The 24,143-nt window shown below is 38.4% G+C and overlaps 1 protein-coding gene across 1 annotated transcript in view; it reads left to right on the top strand.

The window, feature by feature from the left end:
• The first annotated feature begins 820 nt into the window (after positions 1 to 820).
• LOC137967984 (kinesin heavy chain-like) overlaps positions 821 to 24,143 on the top strand; it is a 38,511-nt gene continuing 15,188 nt past the window's right edge. The window contains exons 1-20 of the mRNA XM_068814598.1: positions 821 to 1,247; positions 1,350 to 1,437; positions 5,098 to 5,171; positions 7,173 to 7,277; positions 8,150 to 8,198; positions 9,024 to 9,079; positions 10,149 to 10,236; positions 10,646 to 10,770; positions 11,860 to 11,964; positions 12,689 to 12,746; positions 13,533 to 13,623; positions 14,609 to 14,757; positions 15,715 to 15,887; positions 16,520 to 16,795; positions 17,484 to 17,588; positions 17,693 to 17,737; positions 19,071 to 19,169; positions 21,008 to 21,103; positions 21,657 to 21,774; positions 22,243 to 22,319. Coding sequence (XP_068670699.1) covers positions 1,119 to 1,247; positions 1,350 to 1,437; positions 5,098 to 5,171; positions 7,173 to 7,277; positions 8,150 to 8,198; positions 9,024 to 9,079; positions 10,149 to 10,236; positions 10,646 to 10,770; positions 11,860 to 11,964; positions 12,689 to 12,746; positions 13,533 to 13,623; positions 14,609 to 14,757; positions 15,715 to 15,887; positions 16,520 to 16,795; positions 17,484 to 17,588; positions 17,693 to 17,737; positions 19,071 to 19,169; positions 21,008 to 21,103; positions 21,657 to 21,774; positions 22,243 to 22,319 — 2,106 coding nt within the window. The 5' untranslated portion in view covers positions 821 to 1,118. The remainder of the gene's footprint in view (positions 1,248 to 1,349; positions 1,438 to 5,097; positions 5,172 to 7,172; positions 7,278 to 8,149; positions 8,199 to 9,023; positions 9,080 to 10,148; positions 10,237 to 10,645; positions 10,771 to 11,859; positions 11,965 to 12,688; positions 12,747 to 13,532; positions 13,624 to 14,608; positions 14,758 to 15,714; positions 15,888 to 16,519; positions 16,796 to 17,483; positions 17,589 to 17,692; positions 17,738 to 19,070; positions 19,170 to 21,007; positions 21,104 to 21,656; positions 21,775 to 22,242; positions 22,320 to 24,143) is intronic.

The raw sequence follows: 24,143 nt of genomic DNA, 5'->3' as shown, positions 1-24,143 counted from the left end.
GTCGATTTGAAACCGCTACCAAAAGTGGAGCGTTTTCAAAACGGTTTCGTCTGTCGTGTAAACAGCGAAACCGCATCGATTTGAATACGGTTACTATTTTGGTGCGAAATTTGCATTGTTCGCTTTAGCCCGTAGTGCAGCGCTCACTTATACCATCACGACTTTGATTTTCTGACGAAAACGGTTCCGTGTAAACGCTTCCAAACTGCATCGATTTTGACGCGGTTTCGAAGTCATGAAACCGTGTTTGTGTATACGCTGCCTATAATGACAAAAGAATTTCCTTTTCATTACTTTAATATCGGTTATATTTGGATGGCAATGCCTCCAGGACATTTAACTCTGTTACAATGATTGCTAAAATACCACGCTGTCAGCGATCTGGAAAGAGGTTAAGCTAGCGTTACGTTGTCCCTGCCCTGGTTTCTATTACATTTAAAAAGCGGTTGTTTCAGTCCGAAAAAAAAAAATCATGGTTATTTTACTTATGTGATTTTGCGACAACTAAGCGGCCAAGGTCTTCACGATTGAAGGGTGAACTTCCCTGATTTTTCCGACTTCCTTCCGGCTCCTATTTAAGCATCCTTGCGCGAAACGTGTATTTATGGTGATTTTTACAACGGCAATGCAATCTTCTTTTGAAGTCATTCCCTCCTGCGCTGCAATAATAACAATGCGTTCATTGCCTAGATGATGACAACTCTTTGCCTTTGACGATCGTGCTGTTGTTTACAGTCTTTTTGTGTATTGTTTACATTCGGTTAATTTGATTGGCATGTGAGTTCGAGCAGCCATTTAACATGCCTACCCACAATGCCTTACGACAGTGAAGGTTATGGCCGACAACAGTTGGTAATGTGAAATGAAAGCAAAACCTGGAAAAATGGCCTCGAAATAACCTCAAGAATTCGCGTTAAGTTGTCTGAAACACCGTTCGATCACTAAATCTACCTTTGAATGAATCAACGGGCCATTTTAATAGCGTTTGGTGCGATGGACTGAGTTAACCGGCAATATGTGTTGCTCAAGAAATGAAATATTTGCCAAAGGGCCGTACAAGAACGTTGCTCATACAGTGTGAATCGTCTGGGATCTATTGAGATTTCTAAGCTACAACCATGAATCCTGACCCCAGGGAATGTAATATAAAAGTTTTTTCTCGGTTTCGGCCGCAATCTTCGGCAGAAATTCGGGCAGGAGGACAAAGTATTGTGTCAATTCCAACCACAGATACGTGCGTTCATGGGGTGAGCCAACACTACGTTATAACTAGCACTTATCCGCGAAAATTAGCGTTGTCTTAAAAAATTTGCGTTTGACAACTTTTACTGTGGCTTGATGTGTTTCAGGGACGGACATTCACGTTTGATCGCGTTTTTAAACCGACTACCACGCAAGAACGGGTTTACATAGAAGCAGCGCAGGTTATTGTTCAAGGTCAGTATCTGGTGTTTTCTAAACTTTCTTTTTGCAGTTTAGGTGCGGTTTCTTCTTTCATTTGAGACTCAAATAATATTCGCGATGCTCTACCCTTTGATCCGGCGGTCTGTTGTTATACATAGGAAATTGTGAAAACATTTGAGGCTAATATTGTAATCGTGAAAATTTCCTCTCCGATTCTTTCGAGCTTTAATTGCCTACATGTTAACTCAGTGCACCAGTCATCGCACTCTTTGTATCGTCATCCAACGATCCTCCTCGTTATTCTTCAACGTTAAGTAACTCTCGAGTTGTTGTGATGGAATTTTATGCTCGGTGTTAAAACGTTTGGCTTTCGTCCCGTTTAATGTCTTCGATCTTCAAATCAATTTCGATTTCACGATGCGGAGTTAAGCTTAATGTTTTGCTTAATATTGCTCACAAACGAGTTAAAAATTATATAGTTTAGGAGATTCTCAGATTTGAGTTATTTTTGTCTTAGGAATAATTGTTAATAATTGTAGGCTTGGGCAAATTAGAAATTGACTTTTCTCTCCTGTATGTTTACAATTATTACATGGTCACAAAGATGGGTCAATTTCAATCGGTTGTCGCTATTTCCTTTTTCCTAAGTTTCTTGTATTATTAACTTATTTAAGGTTACCAATGCTTTGATTTTCTATCGTCGGCTCATGAAACACGTATCTGATTCCTCTTTGTTGCTAATGCAAAGCTCTTAGCTGTCGAAACGTAAATATGTCTGTTTGAACTAGGTGTATTCTCCTTATAATAACTTTTTCCAAGGACACAATTACGTTAACTCGTGTAGGTATAGATCTAGCTAGCTATAACTTTGACAGTAAGAAGGGTATGGAATAATTCGTTTTGTTGGAAAATCAGTCGTGGTATATTGAAGGCTTGCAGTAATTAATAACGGAGATAAAAATGTTAGTCAAGTATTGGTCTTCTTGCAAGATATCTTCACTGTTTAATCACTTGTTCCAAGGTCAGTTTAGCTTTAGTTCAACTAAGTAGGAAAGGTTTATGGCTTTTTCACACCAGTTTCGTATATCTTATATAGTTTGCCTGTCTTCTGAGGTAAACGCGGTTAGCTTCAAAGTGATTTTTCAAGAGAGCGGTGATTTTTTGTTTGTTCACTTAGGTTTTGAATCGCCTTATCTGGAATGTTACGCGCTTTTTTTGCTTTATGTAATCTCTTTTGTATGCAGATTCTCGATAAGTTTAAACGTCTCTGCCTTCACCTATTCACGGATTGAAAACTCGTAAATCTCGCCTGATGTAAACTCATTTCTTACAGACTGGTCTTAATCTTCTTTTTGATATATTGGATCTCGAAATTACACGTGCGAATATTTTGAAAATTTTCCCCGTTGTATTTTAATTTGATTTAGGTTTATTTGATCTCCCGAAACTTACAGCTCGAGACATCTTTAACTAAATTGGGGCTTTCTGCTTATCGGGGAAATGAGGACATTAAGTTACCATAAAAGATGTCTATATCGAGAGTAGTTTGTTTTTATTTCTTGCTTGCCAACTTGGCGATCAAGTGTTCGATTTTCGTGCGAGTTTTGTCTTTTGCATAATTATTCACAGTTTTGGCTGATTTGAAAAGTACATTTGTACATTTCGGAGGAACACTGTACACGTCGACCTTCACACATACTTGAATGCAAATTGAATTGTTTCCACGGAAATAATTCGAAAGAACGGTCCCTATGTAAATAACTTAACCATTAGAAGGTCATAACATTCGCGCGTAATCAAGGACTTGAATTTATCAGGAAATCTATAAACAAAGATTACATGCGTGTCAAACGACAGGCTCTTCAAAGCCTTGAGTGGAGAAATACAGAGAACCGTGTGCTTTTTATTTTTTTGCCTTGGAAAAAAATTGCCATCGCATCCAGCTGGACCAACAACTTAATTTGATAGCAACCATTTAACGTTTACCGGTAATTCAACTTCCTGCCTTTGAAAGCTATATTTTCCAAAATAAACAGCCAGTTATTTGGAAAAAGAAAAGAACAGGAAAGAAAGAAGGAAAGAGGAGAATGACGGAAAAACAATAAAAAAGGCAAGAAAGAATGAATGAAAAAAAAAAAACCTCTTAATTATTGCAGTGGTTGCACTGTTCCTTGCTCATGACACCAATGAAAACCTCCTGCAGAGACAAAAAAAAGTCAGCTTTAAGAACAGTGGAAACACATGTACAAAACTGCCCCTCTTACTTTCGTGGAGAGAGAAAATTACGAGGAATGCAAGGATTGATGTTGGTTAGAAGAAGTACAGGCATTTTGTATAAAAGTGTTGTTTCTTTCTCTAGCTTGTTGGTCTGTCTCTTTGAAATTGTACTAATAATAATCTGAAGTAATTAATGTGGACCTTAGTTGTGTTATGAATTATGTTGTGTAATGTTTTATTTTGTGGAATTGAAGTAATGTCTCATTTCAAACAATTAATATATTTATTTTATTGTTTCCAAAAAAATGCAAAAAAACAAGAAATTGGTATTTTAAAAAAGGCTCAAGAAATTACTCAGAATGTATTGCATGAATATTGACATTAAGTTGTTTTTTTCTTCTTTCAAAGTAAAACAGTTGTTTATATATTGTGAAAGATTTTGTGCCACAGGGTCTCCGCTCCCATGTAGTGTATAAATTTACTTGTGCTGGATGTAATGCCAGTTACATTGGTGAAACCACTCGTCATATCTCTACTCACGTTCATGAGCACCTCATTTCGGACAAGGCCTCTCATGTATTCAAACATCTCCCGTCATCAAAAGCTCGTCGAAACTCTTGGTCCACTAAATGTTCCACAATATTAGACTCAGCCAAAATTAAAATAAAAGAAGCTTTGTATATCAAATGGAACAGTCCTACTCTTAATCAACAACTACAACATTTTGGCTTATCTCTTTCAGTTTAGTCTCGTTGGTTATTCAGTTTTAAATTACAACGATCTTTTTCTTTTTCATTTTTTCCTTTTTAGCAGCTTTGTTGCGACGATAGTATTTAACTGAATTTAATTTGTTTTTGAAGGTGGCATAAGTATGTCGAAACATGTCTTGTAAAAAGTAATTTTAAAATGTTGTTTTATTTCTTCAAGTTATTTCTCATCTGCTCTTCTCAAGACCCTATTGTAAATTTACATTACTGTACCTTTCATTTTAAAAATTAAAAAAAACGTTCACTGGCTATATACAGTTAAGACTTTCGAGCTTTCGGCTGTCAGGCTATAGCCTTCAATGGAAGGCCTTCCATGTATCATCAGCTTTATTAACGTGACTCATGGCGTGAGTATAGATAGTAGGATTCAATTCTTACCATTATAAAGTGTGATGAGTTTTTATCATACATTTTGATCGCCTGTGGCCATTTTTTTTATTGTAGTCGTCATCATCATCATCTTCAACATCATTATTGATAAAATTTTCCAACTACAGTAACACTGCTTTTGTTGTCAGTTAAACTCATCGCCAACAGATGAGCTTGGGAACTGGTGCCTTAAAGGTTTCAGGCTGCCTGCACATTTCAGGCCTAGTAGGGAGGTATCCATGGCAACCCTGTGAGCGAAACTACTCCTGCATGCAGCCACGAACTACAGTAATACTGTTTGTGTTATCAAGTAACTACTGTATGTGTAACTTTCTTACAGATGTGCTTAATGGTTATAATGGAACAATATTTGCATATGGACAGACGTCAAGTGGTAAAACCCATACTATGGAGGTAAATCAAAACATTGACACTTACAGATTTTACTTTACCTACTGGTAATACCAGACACAAATAATTTATTGTGTGGCAGCAGGGATCTACATTCGCAGTCGTCCGGTTGTCCTAGATGACAAAAACCCTTCTGGATGAATATATCGTAGTTATTCGGTTATAAGGCGCACGGTTTTTCAAGAAAAATCTGTCTTTGGGTGGCAAGTTAGTGCTAAAATTGGGGTGCGTCTTATAGCCAAGTATTTTTGCGCAACAAAATCCTAAGATCACAATTTGAGAAGAACTTGCAGTTTAAACAACACAAAAAAAGGACACTAGTTGTCAATTAAAAAAAAGAATAGTGCTTTTAGAGACCTTTAGCACACTAAATGACTTCAAGAGAAAAGCAAACAAACGAAAATTTGTATACATGCCCAAAAGCACGTGCTCAGTAACGTGATACCCATGACAACAATACAATCGTTCGAACCTTGTTTCGAATTCCGAGAATCGTGTTTGTCGCTCACATGAAAAGTTTCTTCTCTGAACAAAGAGATAAAACATACCTTTTTCGTTCATCCAGCCTTTCTTGTGCACTGAAATTTGCATCCTTGGTGGCGTGTTGATATTCAGCTTTCGAACACCCTTGAATATGACTTTCGGTGGGAGTTTTTCGCCATTCGCTTTCACTTGAAGTCTGAAGTCTGAACTCTGACTCTTTATTAAGTCGGAAGGTTCAAATAAAAGTGTATGCGTTGTATGTTTATCATTTCAGGTGTAACTTTTAGCTTTTGTTTGACCTTTTCACTTTTCACTTTGTTTACATTAACAAAAAGAGTTCGCATGCCAATTGTGTAAGGATAATAATTATTGTTCTCAAATTCATCACGTCCTTTTGATAACTCTCAATTTTTTAGTGCGTCTTATAACCGAGTATTTTCGCGTAATTTTCAGTTTGAGAACTTAGCTTGATTAAATTGCAAAGTTTGGGGTGCGTCTTATAACCGAGGGCGCCTTATAACCGAATAACTACGGTAACTCCATGCACCTTACCTTAGCCACCTGACTGCCAATCAGAATGTGCGAATTTCATTGACAGTCATGCCCCCTTGCAAAGTTCGTATGGTTGTAATCGAACGCTGTTGCATCGGTTGTTGAGTTGACGTATTTATGCGTGGGTTGTCAAATGTGAAAGATTGTTGGGTGGCCACGGTAAGGCGCGTTGCACTGTAATAATAATGTCTTTTCAAGAATGCCATCAAATGTTATAACATAAAAAGTACTTTAGTTCTTGGATCGCTTTTTGTTCAACGGAAACTTCCAGAAAATGAGGAATAAACATGCAGCTTTCCTTAGCAATGAAATCTCAAGTTTTGGCGCCATCTTTGACCACGAGGTATTTCCCATGAAACGATTGAGGGCTCAATTTTCATGAATTTTGCAACACAATCTCACATTTCACTTCACTGTTACAGTAAACTTTTGCAACAGCTGAAAGTGCACTCTTTTTATGAGGACCTCTGAAGAAATTGAGAAAGAATAGCCAAGCGAGTACACTGAATTAGACTTTTGAAGAATTAAATGCATATTTTGGAGATTAGCCTCATCCTTTCAACTTAATTACTGTGACATCCCCATCAACCTTCACAATTCTTGAATTTTACTTTGTCCATCATTATTGATATTCATTGGCAGTGAACTTCTCTCTGTGTTATGTTTTGGATCACATTTAACCCATTGGCTCTTGGGGGTTCCCCATTGACGAGTAAAGTTGTCTGGCGCTAGACAGAGTAAAACACTAAGTTTGGGTTACAAAGGGTTTAACTATAACCTCTCATGTACAGCTGTAGTTAATCAAGAATTGTACATTGAACCATGCTGTTTAATGTTATACATGTGCATTCTTTTGCATGTAAGTGTTTCATCTACGTACCGTAGTAACCAACTTCAGGTTCAAAGGCTGGTGTTAAAGATCATACCCATTGGCACAACTATAATAATGAAGAGTATAATGCTTTGCAGGGTGATCTTAATGACCCACTTAATCAGGGGATCATTCCACGAATTGTCCAAGATATATTTAATTATATTTACAACATGGATGAAAATTTGGAGTTTCACATTAAGGTTGGTATCTTTTTTTTCTTCTTAAGTTTGCAGAGCTTTTACATGCATTTTTGTGAAGGCTAAAGTTACTTAATAAATGCCCTAGCACAAGTGCTCTTCTAATTTAGGAGGCTATAAATCAAATCAATAATTGAAATTACTGTCAAATGAGATTAAAACAGGACAAATCAAACAAGGATTTTAATGAGAGGGGGAAGTACCCACGGAAGAACCTCTCAGAACAGAGTAGACTGCCAACAGGCTCAACCCACATACACCGTACATGTGTGCTGTCAAGTCCACATAAGAAATCCGGGACACATTAAGCCAGCAACACAATTGGCGAAAATTGGCGAGTGTGCCCGTTACTGCAATTGCGATTTTCTGCAATCAGGGTATAAAATTTCCACAATCTACATGTCCATGTAGCTTGTCAGATATCTGCGATTAAATTCACTGCAATTCTCCTAGTGTGCCACCCGCTCCTACGATTTGATGCTGAAGGTTTCAACTAATAAGACCTTATGATTTTATCACATCACTGCACAAAAATAGTGGACAACAGCGCAGCATGGTGGACAGATGAAATAGAAGAGAAGCCTGGAAACAATTTGCTTTGATCGTATCAAATCGTCAGGTGTGCACATACCACAGGGCAAACAAAACCACCTAGTGTGTCACTGGCTTTTATAGTGGCAACCCTGTGTAAACAGAGGCTTTTTTCTTCAACAATCAATTATTTGAGGAAGGCATATGAAACATTACACTGGATAGATGGATAAAGTCCTTCTTTCCCTAGCCTTAAACGACTGTTTTCTTGTTTTAAATGCTGTCATTTTACTTCAGGGTATATTAATCATTGAATTTATACATTCTCCTTTTATCCTATGTAGGTTTCTTATTTTGAAATTTACCTTGACAAGATTAGAGATCTTTTGGATGGTGAGACACATAATTATTAAGTATTTTTAAATTAGTAAATGGCTGGTTTTGGTAAATACAGTGTAGGTGGTTGTGGCCCTTTTTCCGTACTGTACATGTAGTAGGAAGGTCTGGGGGCATGATCCACCAGAAAATTTTGAAATCTAGCAGGCCGGAAATGGCATTTCCAGCAATCTGGGCATCAACATCAGTCACAAAAATTTATTAACACGTAGCTGCACATGGCCAAATTAGAGGACAATTTATTTGCACTGTCAATCTCTTGTTGAAACATGACAAAATATCGACTCCAGCTTGTTTTGTCTTCCTTTTTAAATAAACAACACATGGAAAACCAGAAGGACGTATTGAATGTGATTGAGGCAATATTATTTGACACCAGTCTTTGTACTCTATTCACCTAACATGGCGGACTGCAAAGAATCACGGTGGCGAGTGGCTAGAGCGACTGCAAATAACTACAGCTGTAGGAATTCATAAAAACATCCAACGTCTAAAACAAAGCAGAACAAACAGCAAAAGGTTCCTTGATAAACATGGAGTTGTTTTATTTATTAAAGGAAATCGAAATGGTGAAAATATTGTAATTCTTTTATCGAAAAAGGAGGCGGCTATACATATAACTTATTATTAGTAGCCAGCAGAATTAGCTGGTTTTCGGCTTCTAATGAAACCTCTGGAGGCACAATTTGTTGTTACTTTTTTTCTTCAACATTGACTTCACTCACTGTACTGTTTTTACGTCTGTGTTCATTTACTCTTAAAACTGTTTTTCATTTCACTGTTTATAGTTAAGAGCATGTTGTCATATGTTTTTCTCTTCAGTCACTAAAACGAACCTTGCTGTTCATGAAGACAAAAACAGGGTTCCTTATGTAAAGGTACGAAATATAAAGCTGTACTAACGCATTGTCACCTCAAAAATGCGCTAGGACGTCCCCAGATGATGCCTAAAGTTGTCTGGCATTACACAAAGTAAAGTCGGGGTTAGACAGAGTAAAATCTGTTAAGTCTCACTCCTAGGGGACAATTCATTGGTTAGTAATTTGTGCACAACCTGTGTAGAAGACAGACGGATGATATTTAATCTAGTAATGATCATCAACAAACTGCACAATCTTTATTCTACATTCAAGCAGGGAACTAAGCTCTTAGCTCTTGCTGATTGGTTTTCAAAACACAAGGCTGCGCCAGGAAAGGAGTGGTACTTTAGAGCAGTTTTCAATTGAGTGTCAAAAGTAATTTGCGAATTGCTTTGGTTTATGATTACTTCATTCAGTGATTGGTTCAAAGTTCGGGCACCACTTTTTCAACCAATAAGAAGAGAAACTGAAACCAATCGTGGCTCACGCATGCACATTTTCCCTTGCTTTGTGTCGGCTACATGTACGTGTAATTACTTCGAGTTTTGGTTGGTTTATCGGATTGTCTCCGTCCTTTTTGATTGGCCAAAGTAATTACTTTGGTTTTGGCTTTATGACACTCGATTGAAACTTGCTCTAAAGCACATGCGAATATTCCTTATTCAATCAATGATGCATTCAGAATGTCTTTCGCCCTGGACAATCCTTTGATGTCTCCTGATTTCTTAAGATACTCCTTCACTTTTCCACAGAAAAATCCCTCATTTTATGCCATCACTGTTTTTAGCCATCTTGGATCATCATTCATGTTTGGATGAGTTTTTACGTACACGTAAATCAGGGAATGGAGCAAATTTTGTTGAACTAAACAATGCTGTTGCCATGTTGTTCAATGCCTGCACTGTATGTTTGGGACTAGAGCAAGGATCTTAGCATGTAATATGGTTTCATAAAGTTACATAATAGTATATCCAGCAGTCTTTCTCCATTTGCAGTACAGGCCAGAATAATAATGATTGGTCAGTGTTGTTAACTTGTAATCTCACAATAATAATTGTCTCAGTCTAAGTAAATGGTTATTCTTAAGGGTGCTAGTGAAAGATTTGTCTCCAGTCCTGAAGAAGTCATGGAAATTATTGATGAAGGAAAAGCAAATCGACATGTGGCAGTCACAAGTAAGATGATATGTACACTGTACCTGAACTTATTACGATTCTCCCTAATCCCAATACAGTTGTATCTTCTGAATTAATGATTTCGCAGTGAAAGTATCTCAGATCAAGAGACCAGGCAAATAATAATATTAGTGACAATCAAACAAGCTAGAAAATCAGAATTTCATGGCAGGAACGTTAAGATTTGAAAAGAATCGTGTCTAAAATAACAACAGAATAAATCATTTTGGAACAGACTAAAGTCTAAAGGTCCAATAAAGAATAATGGACTCCTATTTTCACAAATCTGCTAAGCAGGTCTGGTTCTCTCTCTCTCTCTTTTTTTTTTTGTTAAAGCGACTAGGGTAGTTATTCAGATGTTCTAATTTTTGAACTGTTGTTGCTGAAATTTCTTTTGGTCCTTTCACAGACATGAATGAGCACAGCTCAAGAAGCCATAGTATCTTTCTACTTCATATCAAGCAAGAAAATGTAGAAACAAACAAGAAGCTTAGCGGGAAACTCTATTTGGTGGATTTAGCTGGATCTGAAAAGGTCTGTCAGTGTGCTTAAACACTCAATGCCCCTGTATTTTCTGTTTGATGTGCTGCACAAATAAAAACTTAATGTGACTGACCGTGAGGAAAGGGTGTGGAACTGTGCATGTTGGATTTTCATGCAAATGCAGTGGGTTTAAATTCTTCTCTTACCAACTGGATGAATTCTTACTACCTGTAGTCACTTGCTTTGAAAAATTAATAGTCTTGAAAATGGTTTGGTTTCTCAACATAAGTTTTTGTTTCTATGAAATGGTCTTACACTGTTCCTAATTATACCTGCTTGAGTGTTATGCTTTACTTTGAGTTTCTCTTAGATGGTCATGTGCGTCAGTCAATGATGTGTATAAGGAGGAGTTTACTATTTTGAACCCTTGCTATAACAACGTATATTTGCGTATTGATTGATTTTTTTAACTGTCGAACAAGGGTACAGTTTTTTTCCAAAAAAAGGGGTACTACCCCACTGGGTAGGTGAAGCACACATAAATAGGGTTCTATCAATTTAATTGATGTAAATCAATTGACTACAGTATAAAGATGGGATAGAAAATTGTGGGATCATAATAATTTTGCTCTTTGTGAGAGTGTTGTGACATTAAAATATAAAGCATCATCTCTGTGTTAGAGCCAAAGTCTAAATAAAATTAATGCTCAAAATATCAGCTGTGCCTCGTGAGTCCACAACAAATTTTGACTACTGTGATGATGAATGTTGTTGTTGGTAAGAATACAGACAATGCTGAATCACTTTCGATTTGAGTGTGACCAAAATCATGTCACAAAGAAAGAGCAAGCGTTGTCTGTAACTTTCTGGCAATATAATTGATTTATTTCCCAAAATGGGCGTTCCTTATTGGCTATTAAATTGCGTGACAAAATGACGCCAGCGTGACCCATACAGCTTTGTCTAGACTCTCATCAACAACGGCAAATTTGCCAATCAGATTGCGAGTTTACAAGCAATTGTGGTAAAATTTCCTATTAATAGATATTTTACAGCATTAAATTCCTGAGAATAATTTATCGATCAGTAGTCAATCGATTAACGTAATAATCTTAGTTATCATATTCATTATAATTATAGGTCAGCAAAACAGGGGCAGAGGGAGCAGTTCTTGATGAAGCAAAAAACATCAACAAGTCCTTGTCTGCTTTAGGGAATGTTATTTCTGCTTTGGCGGAAGGGACGGTAAGTTTGATGGCTACTACATGTACATGTATTTACTGTCATTATAGTATTTAAGTTATAGTCTGTGCATTTTCCAGTTTAAATTCGCAGGAGGGCCACAAATTGAACTAGAAAAAAGGAGCATTGTAGATTATGGTCCACTATAATTTATTGGACAGTGGCCACACATGTACGGTGTTCTCACCAGGCCGTGCCCTTGCATGATTCCTGCAAGAAAAATAGAATTTGTGCATTAAAAGCCATGCAAATGCACCCATTTGGGCGAACAAGGATGCCACAAGCGAAACAAACTTAAGGTAGCAGTCTTTCTATGGTTCCAGTGAATACTCCAGCTCTTTTCTTCTTCAATTGAATGAAAACAGTTTACCAAAGTTGCATTCAGAGCCCTTTCAAAGCCGTCAATTTTATTGACCTTTGCCTTCGTCAGTCTGTATAAATCCGGTCTCATGTAAATACATGAAACCCTCTAATTTTGTCCTGCCTTAGCTCCCGCAGGAAAGGGGGCAATGGGACTCCCTAAGACAAAATCCTGATTTTATTATCTGAAAGATCTAACGAACATTTCATATTTCAGTTTTTATGATCATAGTGTTTTGTGATTCAGTTCTAGTTCAGAGGTCATTTATGACCAGATAATTGGGAAAAAAATGTTACAAAATTGATATCAATTTTCAGTAATAATAACAAGAATAAAAACATATTTTATTATCTTTTTCTTTTAAAGAAAACCCATGTTCCATACAGGGATAGTAAAATGACGAGAATATTACAGGAAAGTCTTGGTAGGTCACAGATGCTCATTTTAAAGAGTTATTAAGTTACTAGAGGTCTTTGCGATTATTACAGAGGGCCTCGTAGATGATTGCATATACCCTTTGCCAGATTTAAATAACCATTGTTTGCCTGTTGCATAGAATTAATTTTTTTCTTGTTATTTTGAATGAGACTTAAGATGTAGGAGTATTGGTGGCATATTTAATTTTTGCAAAGGAGTAATGTATTTTGCCGGATTCTCAGAAGTTTTCACCGTAAACAACTGTGCGAAAGTTCACGCCCTGACTGGATCAACTGCATTCAGGCAGTCTTTTCCATTCCTTGTTATTTATTTTTGCAGCGAGTGATGTAATATTGGCACATAATTTCATTGTGTTGATGCCAACAAGGTTGGTTTGAAAAGTAGGAGGTGAAAAATAAGGAAAAATGTAAAATTTATAAATCAACAATGCAGCAGAGCAGCCAGCCAACACTGTTAAGTTGTTTGTGGTTTTTGCTGGAAGTCGGCCTCTCAAAATTAACAACCATGTGTTTTATGACTACTATGTACAATGTAAGTTGATTGACTGTAGAGATAATATAAATAAATTGAAAGAAAATTGCCTGAATTTTATTGTATGATAAACAGAAATGCAAGAGAAAATGTTGACCCTTGCTAATATACATTATAGAACTGTCAACGCTCTTTTGGAAAAGACATTTACTGAAACTAGTAATTCAGTGTGTGTTTCTGTTCTCCTTTTAGTCCTCAATTTAAAGAAAATTATATTCTTTGCTTTGTATTTTTATTTCAGGTGGTAATGCAAGGACAACCATAATTATCTGCTGTTCACCATCTTCTTTCAATGAGCAAGAAACACGGTCAACCCTTATGTTTGGCCAGAGGTAGGTTTTTGGTTCAAAAACATAAACATTGTACTTTTCTCCAATAATGACAGTACATGAACATAATGAAGGTACACTGAAATAGGTTCAAGTTTACCTTGCAATGGTGCAATCATTTGTTCTCCAATCTGCGAAGTTTGTCTTATCAGTCGTCCATGGGTTGGCTCGGGTGGCTGAACATGGAATTGCTATGCAGGGAGTTGTGTGTTAAACTCAGCAAGACCAACATTTTAGCCTCTTGAGACAGCTGAGGAGAAAGTGCCACAGTTCCTTTGTAACCAATAAGAAATAACAGACCATTAATTTTTACAGTTATTTACTTAGTTACCTGGCCTTTGAATGAAAGTGAGGCTGGAATTTACATAAAAGCAGTGAGCAACCTCGTCCCCAGGGTCTCTCTTCTTCCCTTTCGTGGAGCACCCTGGGGACGAGGTTGAGCAGTGAGATTTCTATCAAAACAAGGTCAACTGTGGCCTCACTTTAATTCATAGGCCAGGTAACTAAGCACTCCACTGTAAAAATTAATGGTCTATTGCTTAAAATGTGTGAGGATCTCTTCTCTCTTTTGCCTAAAACTTGGGCTGGTCTTTCATACACTGGATCCAAAATAATTAATGTCCATCAAGCAAAAGAACAAAGCGAACACAAGGCTGCTGCCTAAGAAAATTTAAAGGGGCCCTCAGAGCTAAACGCTGAGAACTTAGGAGCCCAACATATGAAGTGAAAGGTGTTGCTGTGAAAAATTAAGGAGCCCAGAGCTATTCTTTGGGAGCCCCAGGCTACCGGGCTCCTGTTAGGCAACAGCCTTGGAACATAACAATTCCTAATTGCATGTACAGATGGTTCTTTTGACCTCCGCCATTTTAATCCGGTACATGAAAGCCTACCCAAAAACATGCCATGCAGATCACAAAAATGTATGGAAACTTCAAAAGAATAATTATTCAAAATTGTTTGCATAACCATATTTAACTGGAATTTTCAGAGCCAAGACTATCAAGAATGTTGTGGTTGTCAACGAAGAACTTACTGCTGAGGAATGGAAACGACGCTATGAGAAGGAAAAGGAAAAGGTCTCCAAGCTGCGAGGGGCAATAAGTAAATACGAACTGGAGTTACAAAGATGGCGTAAAGGTAGCCAAAGGATGTTTTTCTTTTTTAGATCTATAGGTTTTGTTGCAAGAATCAACAAAATATGATTCATTTTCATGAACATTACTATAATTAACAGTGGTTTCTGTGGGAGGCACAGTGGCCTCATGGTTTGTGTGCTCGACTCTGGATCGAGTGGTCCGGGTTCGGGACCTGCCCGGGGACATTGTGTTGTGTTCTTGGGCGAGACACTTTACTCTCACTGTGCCTCTCTCCACCCAGGTGCATGAATGGGTACTGGCAAAATTGCTGGGGGTAACCCTGCGATGGACTGGCATCCCATTCAGGGGGGAGTAGAAATACTCCTACATGTAGTCGCTTCATGCTACAGAAACCGGGATAAGCTCCGGCGTAATGGGCCACTTGGCTCGTAAGCAGACTTCAGTAAGTACAACAGTTGACGAAACGCGTGGGCACGTCAGCCACTTTTATCCTAAAATGACGAAATTGAAGGCAGATTTTTTCAAACCTACTTGATTATAACTCATTTGGACAACCACAACAGGAAGTCATCTAAACATCATAAATAAATCATAAGTTTTTGAAATGTGGCATTTGGGAGTATTCTTTGAAAAATGATATGCCCCCCAGACACCCCCTAGAGAAAGGAGCCATAGACCCCCTGTTGATACAGTCAGTTACTCCTACTCAAACCAACCACCAGTTTCAAATTTTATTGGAACCCCTGAATTAATCGCATACATGTAATTTTATTGATTTTGCTCAGAATAATAATTGTGAAACAGAGAAATGATTCTCGCATTCATCTGCAATTTTAAGTAGTTGTCAAATACATTGTACAGTACATGTATAATTATACGTTTCTTTGAATAATGATTGTATTTAATAAAACAAATCAGTAATTTGTCAGAAGAGAAATGGCTTTAGCTTCACTGACCAGCATACTCATCAGATTTCCCTTGATGTAATTTTTAACAGGTGAGACGGTTCCGGAAGACGAGCGTATGCTAAATGCGAAAGACAATCGCAACTCTCAAGTTTTTGAGAGTCTTGCTCTGTTGGATCAACCCGCCCAGCCTGCCGTCAGTGATAAGGAGAGAAAAAAGTTTGAAGACGAAAAATCAAAACTCTACATGCAGCTGGATGAGAAGGTGAGACCTGAAGAAAATATCGCTTTTGACTAATGTGGGAAGCAGTGATCTCCCCCACTTCCCCTGGTAAGCTTTAGTAATACTATTAGCAACCCAAACATCAATGGTGTACAAATATTATTACCCACTGTAAAAACTCTGTTTTCAAAACTTCCTTTGAACTACATGTAAATGATATATGAAGTGAATCATGTACTGAACTGCGGATATGAAATCAAGTAAGGCAATGATCCTCGCAGTTATGGACACAATTTTAGCAATTGCGTAGAGATTAGCCTGAAAAATTCACGACTTCAACAGGGTTTAAACCTGTGATCTCGCGATACCGGTGCGACGCTCTAACCAACTGAGCCAGCGTCGAACCGGTATCGCGGGGTCACGGGTTCAAAGCCGATTGAAGTCCTGAATTTTTCAGTCTTCTCTACGCAATTGCTAAAATTTCGTCCATAACTGCGGGGATCATAGCTTTACTTGAAAACTTCCTTTGTAACCACAGTTACAACTGTCCGCCATGTTGGATTTTCGAATCCTCACTATTGTCTATAGATTTTCACTTTGCCCTGTTAATGACATTATTATTTTTAGTTTTCCGATCATACACTTAGCTTCCTAAACATGCGCTTTTTATCTAGGATGACGAGATTCAGAAGCAAGCTCGGTTAATCAACCAATTGAAGGATCAACTCACTGAACAAGAAGAATCATTGAAGTCCAATCAAGTTGACTCGGAAAAGCTTCAGTCACAGATTAACTCCATGCAAAGTGAAAGCGAGACTTCTAAAACCGAAGTCAAAGAGGTCCTTCAAGCACTGGAAGAGTTGGCTGTCAATTATGACCAAAAACTGCAAGAAGTGGAGACGAAGACGAAGGATAATGACAAGCTGACTGAGGAGTTATCTCAGAAACAGGTGCCAACTTCAAGATTATACACTGGGTTGATAATTACGACTAGCAGTTACTTTAGGTCTGTGGACATACCAGACTGACTTGAGAAACTTAATGAGTAGCGAGTAGACTTTTGTCAATTCGCCTTTGACCTTTGGAGACACTGACATCCTCTTGGAGATGTTTCCCAAAAAGTCAATTCATAGTTTAGAGCAAATCAAAACACTTAGAATGTAGAACCGCTTTCAATCATTGCAGATTGGTCGTTGAAAGATCAAGCTTCAATGCAGTTAAGATGTACACTTAATAATAACTTTATTACAAAGATATATTGGTGTTACTTACAAGAATCTATGTAAAATTTGAAAATCTATATGCATATATATAAAACTATAAGTTCGAGGGATTGCTCCTTAGGCTATATAGCTAGAAATTGAATTGAGGTTATAAATTCGATACTTATTATTTAAAAATATCAATTTAATTTAACAATATCAACAAAATTCTCTGTTCTGTGAAAAGGGTTTTTGAAGCCTTGATTGCAACTTTTACAAGATTTTGTCTTAGGGTTAGGTTTAAAACAGTATGTTTAGATTTCAAAAAAATTGATGTTTTGTCATAAGTGCCTGAACATTTGAATTGACTTTGCTGCAGGCCCGGGGCAAACACACGAAGCTGTTTGCCAAGCTAAGCTGTTGCTTTTCTTAACAGACAATGCTGGACAAAGTTTCCAAAGAGTTGGGCGAGATTAAGGATACAACATCAGTATTACGAAAACGACTGGCAGAGATGATGAACAGCTTGTTGTCCGATTTGGTAAGCGATTGCAAGATTAAGATAATTAGTGCCTCCTATTTACCCGTTTTTCACACATCTTTTAATCGTTTGAATTTTGTTTGTATTGTTAAAATTTACTGTAGGGTGAAATTGGGAATGTCATAGGAGGAAATGCTGCTGAAATAAAGGTAAAACTAAAAAGATTATAGGTGGTTTTCAACCAATCTCTGGAGACTTAGCTGACAGTGGTGTAATGTGCAGTTACTGCTGGTCCAGCAACCTGGCGGTCATGATATAACGTGAAAACCGCTCAATTGTATGCAAAAGTTTAGCTTTGGACTGCCAAGATCACATGAAGAACTTCATGTAGTAGGCTATGTTAGGAACAAGTCTCTTGCAATGATCCCTTGCTGAAGTAACAAGCTTACCTAACCGCGCAACGTGCTCAAGTAATAAGAGCAAGCAATACACTACACTACACTACACTACACTACACTACACTACTACACTACACTACACTACACTACACTACACTACACTACACTACAATCTTAATTGATCACTCCCCATAGGGGCTTTCCAGGGCCGATGAAACACAATCACGACAGAACAGAACATTCAACAACAACTGTTAAGAATCCCAACTGGCCGGAGGAAAGCTAGTTGGCTATAATTTACAAGTGCAGCTGAGAAGTTGAACCAGCGACTACCAGGATCAAATTCAACGAGTGGTCAGAACGTGTCTTGAACCCGGGATCTCAGGATCTCAAGGCAAGCACCCTAACCACTGGGCCTCACTGTATGGAAAGCCATAACTTCCTTATGTAACCTTTTTTTTGGCTTGAAGTTTTGTCTTGCCATTTTGGGCGTTTTGTGATTATGTGATTATGTGACGAGGTTTGCTGGTTTCGTGTTGTGTTTCCATTCTGATGTGTTGAGGTCTTTTTTTGACGTGCTGCATTTATAATCACATAAAGGGAGAAACCGTCGACGTCATAAAAGAACCTCACCACATGAAATGTAAACACAGCACGTCAAAAGAAGACCTCAACACATCATGATGGAAACGCAACACGTAACCATCAAACCTCGTCACATAATGACAAAACCTCACCACATAATGACAAAAACTCACTACATAATGACAAAACCACACTTGTAACAAGACAAAAATACCAAGACCAAAAAAAATAAGGTTACGTAAGAAAGTTCAAGCTCGTCCCTGGGGTCTCTCTTCTTCCCTTCCTTGGAGCGGGAAGACAAGAGACCCTTGGGACGAGGTTGAAGAACGCTATGGCTTTCCATAGCACTGCCTCCTGCACTTCAAATCAAGAAGATCATCGCAGTGAGAAGAAAGCCAGAAAAAATCCAGGCTTAAACGGGATTCAAACCCATGATCGTGCGATTTGCTTCTTTCCAGATTATGGCCCAAAAAGTCGGAAAAAGTCATCTCTTTTTGTCCAGAACTGTGGCTGCGTTACTTAGTGGCTAATTTGTTCCTCTCCAACCTTGTGTTTGCAGAAACCCAACATTGACTGTAGTGGCAAATTGGATGAAGACTTCACAGTAGCTAGATTGTATGTAAACAAAATCAAGTCCGAAGTTAAAACCCTTTCAGTGGTAAGTTTCAGACGTCCCTACGACAAACATAGATAATAATAATTGTCAAGAATAATAATAATTGTCACAGCTAATCGCCGTCGCATAGTACAGCAACGACGCAGCTCAACAAGGTCGAACCGAAAGCATACAATGGCGCCTCTGGCAGCCGCTATACGGTCCATGTTAGATCTTGGAGCACAGCTTACAGCCAGCTGGAATCAGCTGTATGCCGGTTTTTGCTGAGGGGAGAAAACCGGAGAACCCGGAGAAAAACCATCGAAGCAGTGAAGAGAACCAACACAAACTCAATCCACTTATAGCGTCGGGTCCGGGAATCGAACCTGGGCCACATTGGTGGCAGGCGAGTGCTCTCACCACTGCACCACCCCTGCTCCCCAGCATCGTCAACATCGTCACCATCGCCATCATCATCTCCCTGTTACCTGTTACCTTTTGTTTTCGTTTTTCTCGAAAAAGAGGAGATTGTTGTTTTTACCACAATTGCTTGCCGACGTGTCCATTAAGTCCCCCCAGGTGCCCATTATCTGGAGCTTCCATTTGTATTGTACGCTTGAGTGAACCCTTTCTCGTAACTTTCTATTTGTAGAACCACTGTATTTTGACGTATGTGACTGAGAGCATACGTGAAGTGGTTCACATACGTGACATACGTATGTGACGTAATAAATGGATTGACCATAGGTCTCTTATGATTGGCTATTGTGAAAACACCCCCTAAAGCCCCCCCTGCGAGGTGCTTCTTAAAGTAGAAAGATACGGGAAAGGGTTGACTCAAAGGGTTAATATGGAAGATGGAGAGCTCCGGGTAATGGGGTAATGGGTACCTGGTGCCCCCTAACCCCCAAAGCTTGTCAAAGCAAAGTTGTGGCTTGTTGTCCCTGACCAAACGGGCTTCACCATTAGCTTTGCGAACAATGTAAGAACAATTAGGAGGATTGCAATGACAGTGGTATTCAACTTGAGACACAGTTGGGCTTCCTTTGGAGTCTTGGTCCACAAATCTGAAATGCAGCGATTGTAACCTATAATCCACTTAACTTTATTCAAAGGAAGAATTTCATGTTCGTGAAATCTAGGAGCACAAGCATTGTGACTGTTCACACGCCAACACCCAGATGAATTACGAAATTTTTGTTTTATTAAACAAGTTGACAAGGGTTAACCACCGTACATGTACCATACTGAGGTTCGTGAGCAGACGTTAAACGTTTGGAGCGTTAGTCTTTGGTCAGAACGAAATGCAAATTTTCGTGTTTCACTCCACTTATGCCCACTCATGTCCACCTAATTTGATTCACGCCCAATTTTGACATCCAACACGAAGTAACCTTCAAGTCAAACCTTTGCGACAGTACCTATTTCCAACCATAAGTTAAGGGTAAAGGTTAGCGATATTTTTAGCTTAGGGTAATTGTAGCTGCTTATCCTTACTTCACAAGCAGCACTTGGAGGAAACTTTGTGACGTTAATTGTCAACGTTAATGGTAATGGCTTTATATGGCACATTTCCTATATGCATATTCAAATGCGCTTTACAAGTTATGGGTCTGTGGTAAAGACCGGACCTCGGCATGTACAGACGCCGTTGGCAGCCGCTATCCGTTAGTTATCTCACCCCAACCCAAACTGAAACACGAGGGGACACTTCGTGACGCTTATTGAAATCCGCGTGCATCAAATTAGGGGAATTTCTGCACACATGTGGGTTCAGTCCCCCACCGACGCAGCCCCAGTCCTCAGTTCCTTTTGAAAGTAACCCTTTCATAACCCTTTCACCAAACTGAGTTACCATACTAAGTCTTCTTATGGCATCTTCTTTTATTTTAATTCTTTAGCACTTCATCAACCTAGAAAAGGTAGAAAGTGATTTGAAATCATCGCTGGATGGAAAGAACAAAGAACTGAACACTGCACAGCTTGTTATGTCGCAGGTAATTTTAAGTAGAATCGCATACTCAGGGGAATTCTCGCCATCTGATTGGCTATCAAGACGAGGTGTTAAGAGGGGAAAATGAGGCTGACCGATATTGCACCGTAGCAACGCGTGGCCTTACGTAGCAACGGAGGCAAAAATTGGAAACAACTATATTTTCAATTACAATGGAAAACCGTGGCGGTAGTAAGGAAGAAGAAAATTTTCTTGGCTTCTGACAGTCGAGACCGCTCTTTAAAATGACTTTTGTAGCGCGTATTTATTACTGCAACACTCGCCAAAAGGTAAATTAAATGGCGTCATCTTTGAAAAACTATGCGATTCAAGGAAAATATCACCACCTGACAAGGGAATTCTACGTTAAATTTCACTTGAAAAACCGTTATCGCACTCATCGCTTCGCGATTCGCGCGTTATCGGTTTTTCGCGTGAAAGTTAACGTGGAATTCCCTCGTCAGGCGGTGAATTTTCCTGTGATATTAGCTATGCCGATGATTTGTGATCTCCAGGATTTTTTTTAGTAACTTGTTAGAGTATTGTAATATTTTTAGTATGAAGCCAAAATGAAGACACTGGAAACAGATATGAGGGAAATGGAATCAAAGAAAAGAATTTTAGAAGAAGCTGTAGACTCTTTGAATGAAGAGATAGCAAAGCTGAAGGCCAAAGGTAAGTTGGTTTGCCCATTTTAATTTTTCCCAATAATAGCAGTTTATATAACCAAATATGCTCGTCGTAAGAATAAAGAAAATAATCATCTTATTGATTTGCAAAACGATTCTCCTCAGTTATTAGCAGAAAAAGAATGAATAGATATCTTTTGAGAGAATATGCACTTTGTTATGGGGGGTGTAATTTAGACCCTGGCTATGGACCCGCCATGGACATCCACGACTTCTGGGACAATTGATGTTCATTGAAACGTTTAAGTGCACCGAGAATCGCGCTTGTTTTTTATGCGTTGCGCAAGGTAGCAGACCTAACGTGTTTGTGGACTAAATCTTAAATTCCTCGGCTCTTTTCGGATGAAATGTCAAGAGCAGAAATCTTATTTCGCTCAGTTTTACTGTCGTGAAGGAAAGTACTCGAGTTCTCCTTTCTGATTTTGATCGTGTTTTACATGTGGTTATTTCGCAGCTCAAATGCACGCTTTGGCCCTCAAAGACAAGGAAGAAGAGCACGCTGGTTTACTTCATACAGCGGGCGAAATACAGGTATCATAGACACTCCTCTTAATCGTTTTACTACAATATTTTAAAATTAATTATCTGTGCGAACACAGAGAAACCAGCGTTATCGCTCCCCCCCCCCCCCCCACACACACACACACACACCCACCCCCACATCGTTAGACAAACGAAATGTGATGAAGGTTGAATCAGCGGTGTAGTCGGCGTTGATATATTTCAGCGACAGCGAAAAAGTCTACTCTTTATAACTGACTCCCAAAGTAAACACTGGCTTTGGGATACTACACTTTTACTTGCGATATTATTTGAAGTTGTTTTTGCGAATAAGTCCGTCTTATTCAGTCATATGTTCGCCGGTCTGTACTTGCGAACGATCATATTTCGTAGACACCGTCAGGCGTAATGGCGAAATCAGAGTAGCAGCTGACCTGTGCAGGTTGTTGCTTATGTCTAAAAATGTATGTTGCCTTTTTTTCGTTAGAATGTCCTTCGCTCTTCCTCGGGTAAAAATTCCCTCCTTCCCTGTAAACTGCGCCTTACACCAACCATTTTGTAATGCCTTTTTGGGGATACCAGTAAGGGGAAACAATTTCGCTTGACTGTGATGTTATCATTGGCCAGTTGAAAAAAACCGTCATAAAAGAAATTGTCAATTGCTTGCACGTGGTGCGGACCTCCTTTTTGCATGTACAATCTTGGACAGATTACCCCTCCCCCAAAATCAATGATTGGAAAATGGCGCGTTTTGGCCTTCACGTGGCTTCGTCCTTCATCAATGGGCATTTCTGTTCCATTTTAATCTGTCCAAAATTGTAGGTCGCGTTTGTTTGATTATTTGATTTTGTTCTCTTATGTGATTGATTGATTGACCGAAGTATCTACATCTGTTTTGGCTCGACAGCACTCAGAATCGAGACAAAATGAACTTAAACTTTGAATTATCTTTCTGGATTCCCTTTTTAGTTCCATTTGAATTTTAGCTTGTGTACCGGCGCCTGCTCTCCTAAAAGAAATTGGTTTGAGGAGAGCGGGCGGCTTTACCCAGGCCACTTAAATTTTAGATGCCTTAGCCGGAGTTACTTATTCACATTGGTACAACAAACAGCGCCTCTGAGATTTCTTACTTTCAAGTGTCATTTCAACATTGCTATCATTAGCTTTCATTTTTCATTATTCTTTTAAAATCTTTCATGGTAATGGAAATAAAATGGCCTTTTTTTCATCGTTAATTAGCAGTACTTCCTCTTGACAAAGGTGTACTCTCTTTTATAAGAATCCTTTTTATAAGAAAGTTCCTGAGGCTAAGATTAACCGAAATGTTTACTGTCACAACAAACTAAGAACATACCCAGGCTGATTGTCAGTTAAGAAAGTCTTTTTTTGGTCATTTGTTGTTGTTTTTTTTTTCGCTTTGTGAGTAGTATAAATGAAGGTTAAAAAAAAAGTAAAACATGAGTCTAACAGAACAATTAACACAAAAACGTCTTTTAACATTGACAATGTGCCTGGTTTTCTTATTGCACGATACGCTGAAACACAACTCAGTTTGTAGTCGAACTTTGTATACCACACAACTTTAAGAACGTGTTAGTAACGCTTTCAGGCTCAAATCGCAAAAAAAAAAAAACTTTCAGCCTCAGTCCCAAAATTAGACGTTTTAATAAAAAAAGTGTTCGCTGCAGTCCAAATTGTTTGGGGTTATTTATTGCTATTTCATTTGTAGAAGTTATCTTTGAAGTTTTGGCGACAATTTTCACTAAATTGCCTGCTAATGTTTGATTCGTCTTTCTTCCTGATTTGAATTGCAAATCGCTTTTTCAGTCGTGTGTCGAGACTGGATTTTTTTTT

This window comes from Montipora foliosa, chromosome 8 (genome assembly GCF_036669935.1).
Source record: "Montipora foliosa isolate CH-2021 chromosome 8, ASM3666993v2, whole genome shotgun sequence".
In the NCBI taxonomy this organism is placed as follows: domain Eukaryota; kingdom Metazoa; phylum Cnidaria; class Anthozoa; order Scleractinia; family Acroporidae; genus Montipora; species Montipora foliosa.
The sequence above is the reverse complement of the archived record's forward strand: the minus strand, read 5'-3'. Positions and strand labels throughout refer to the sequence as shown.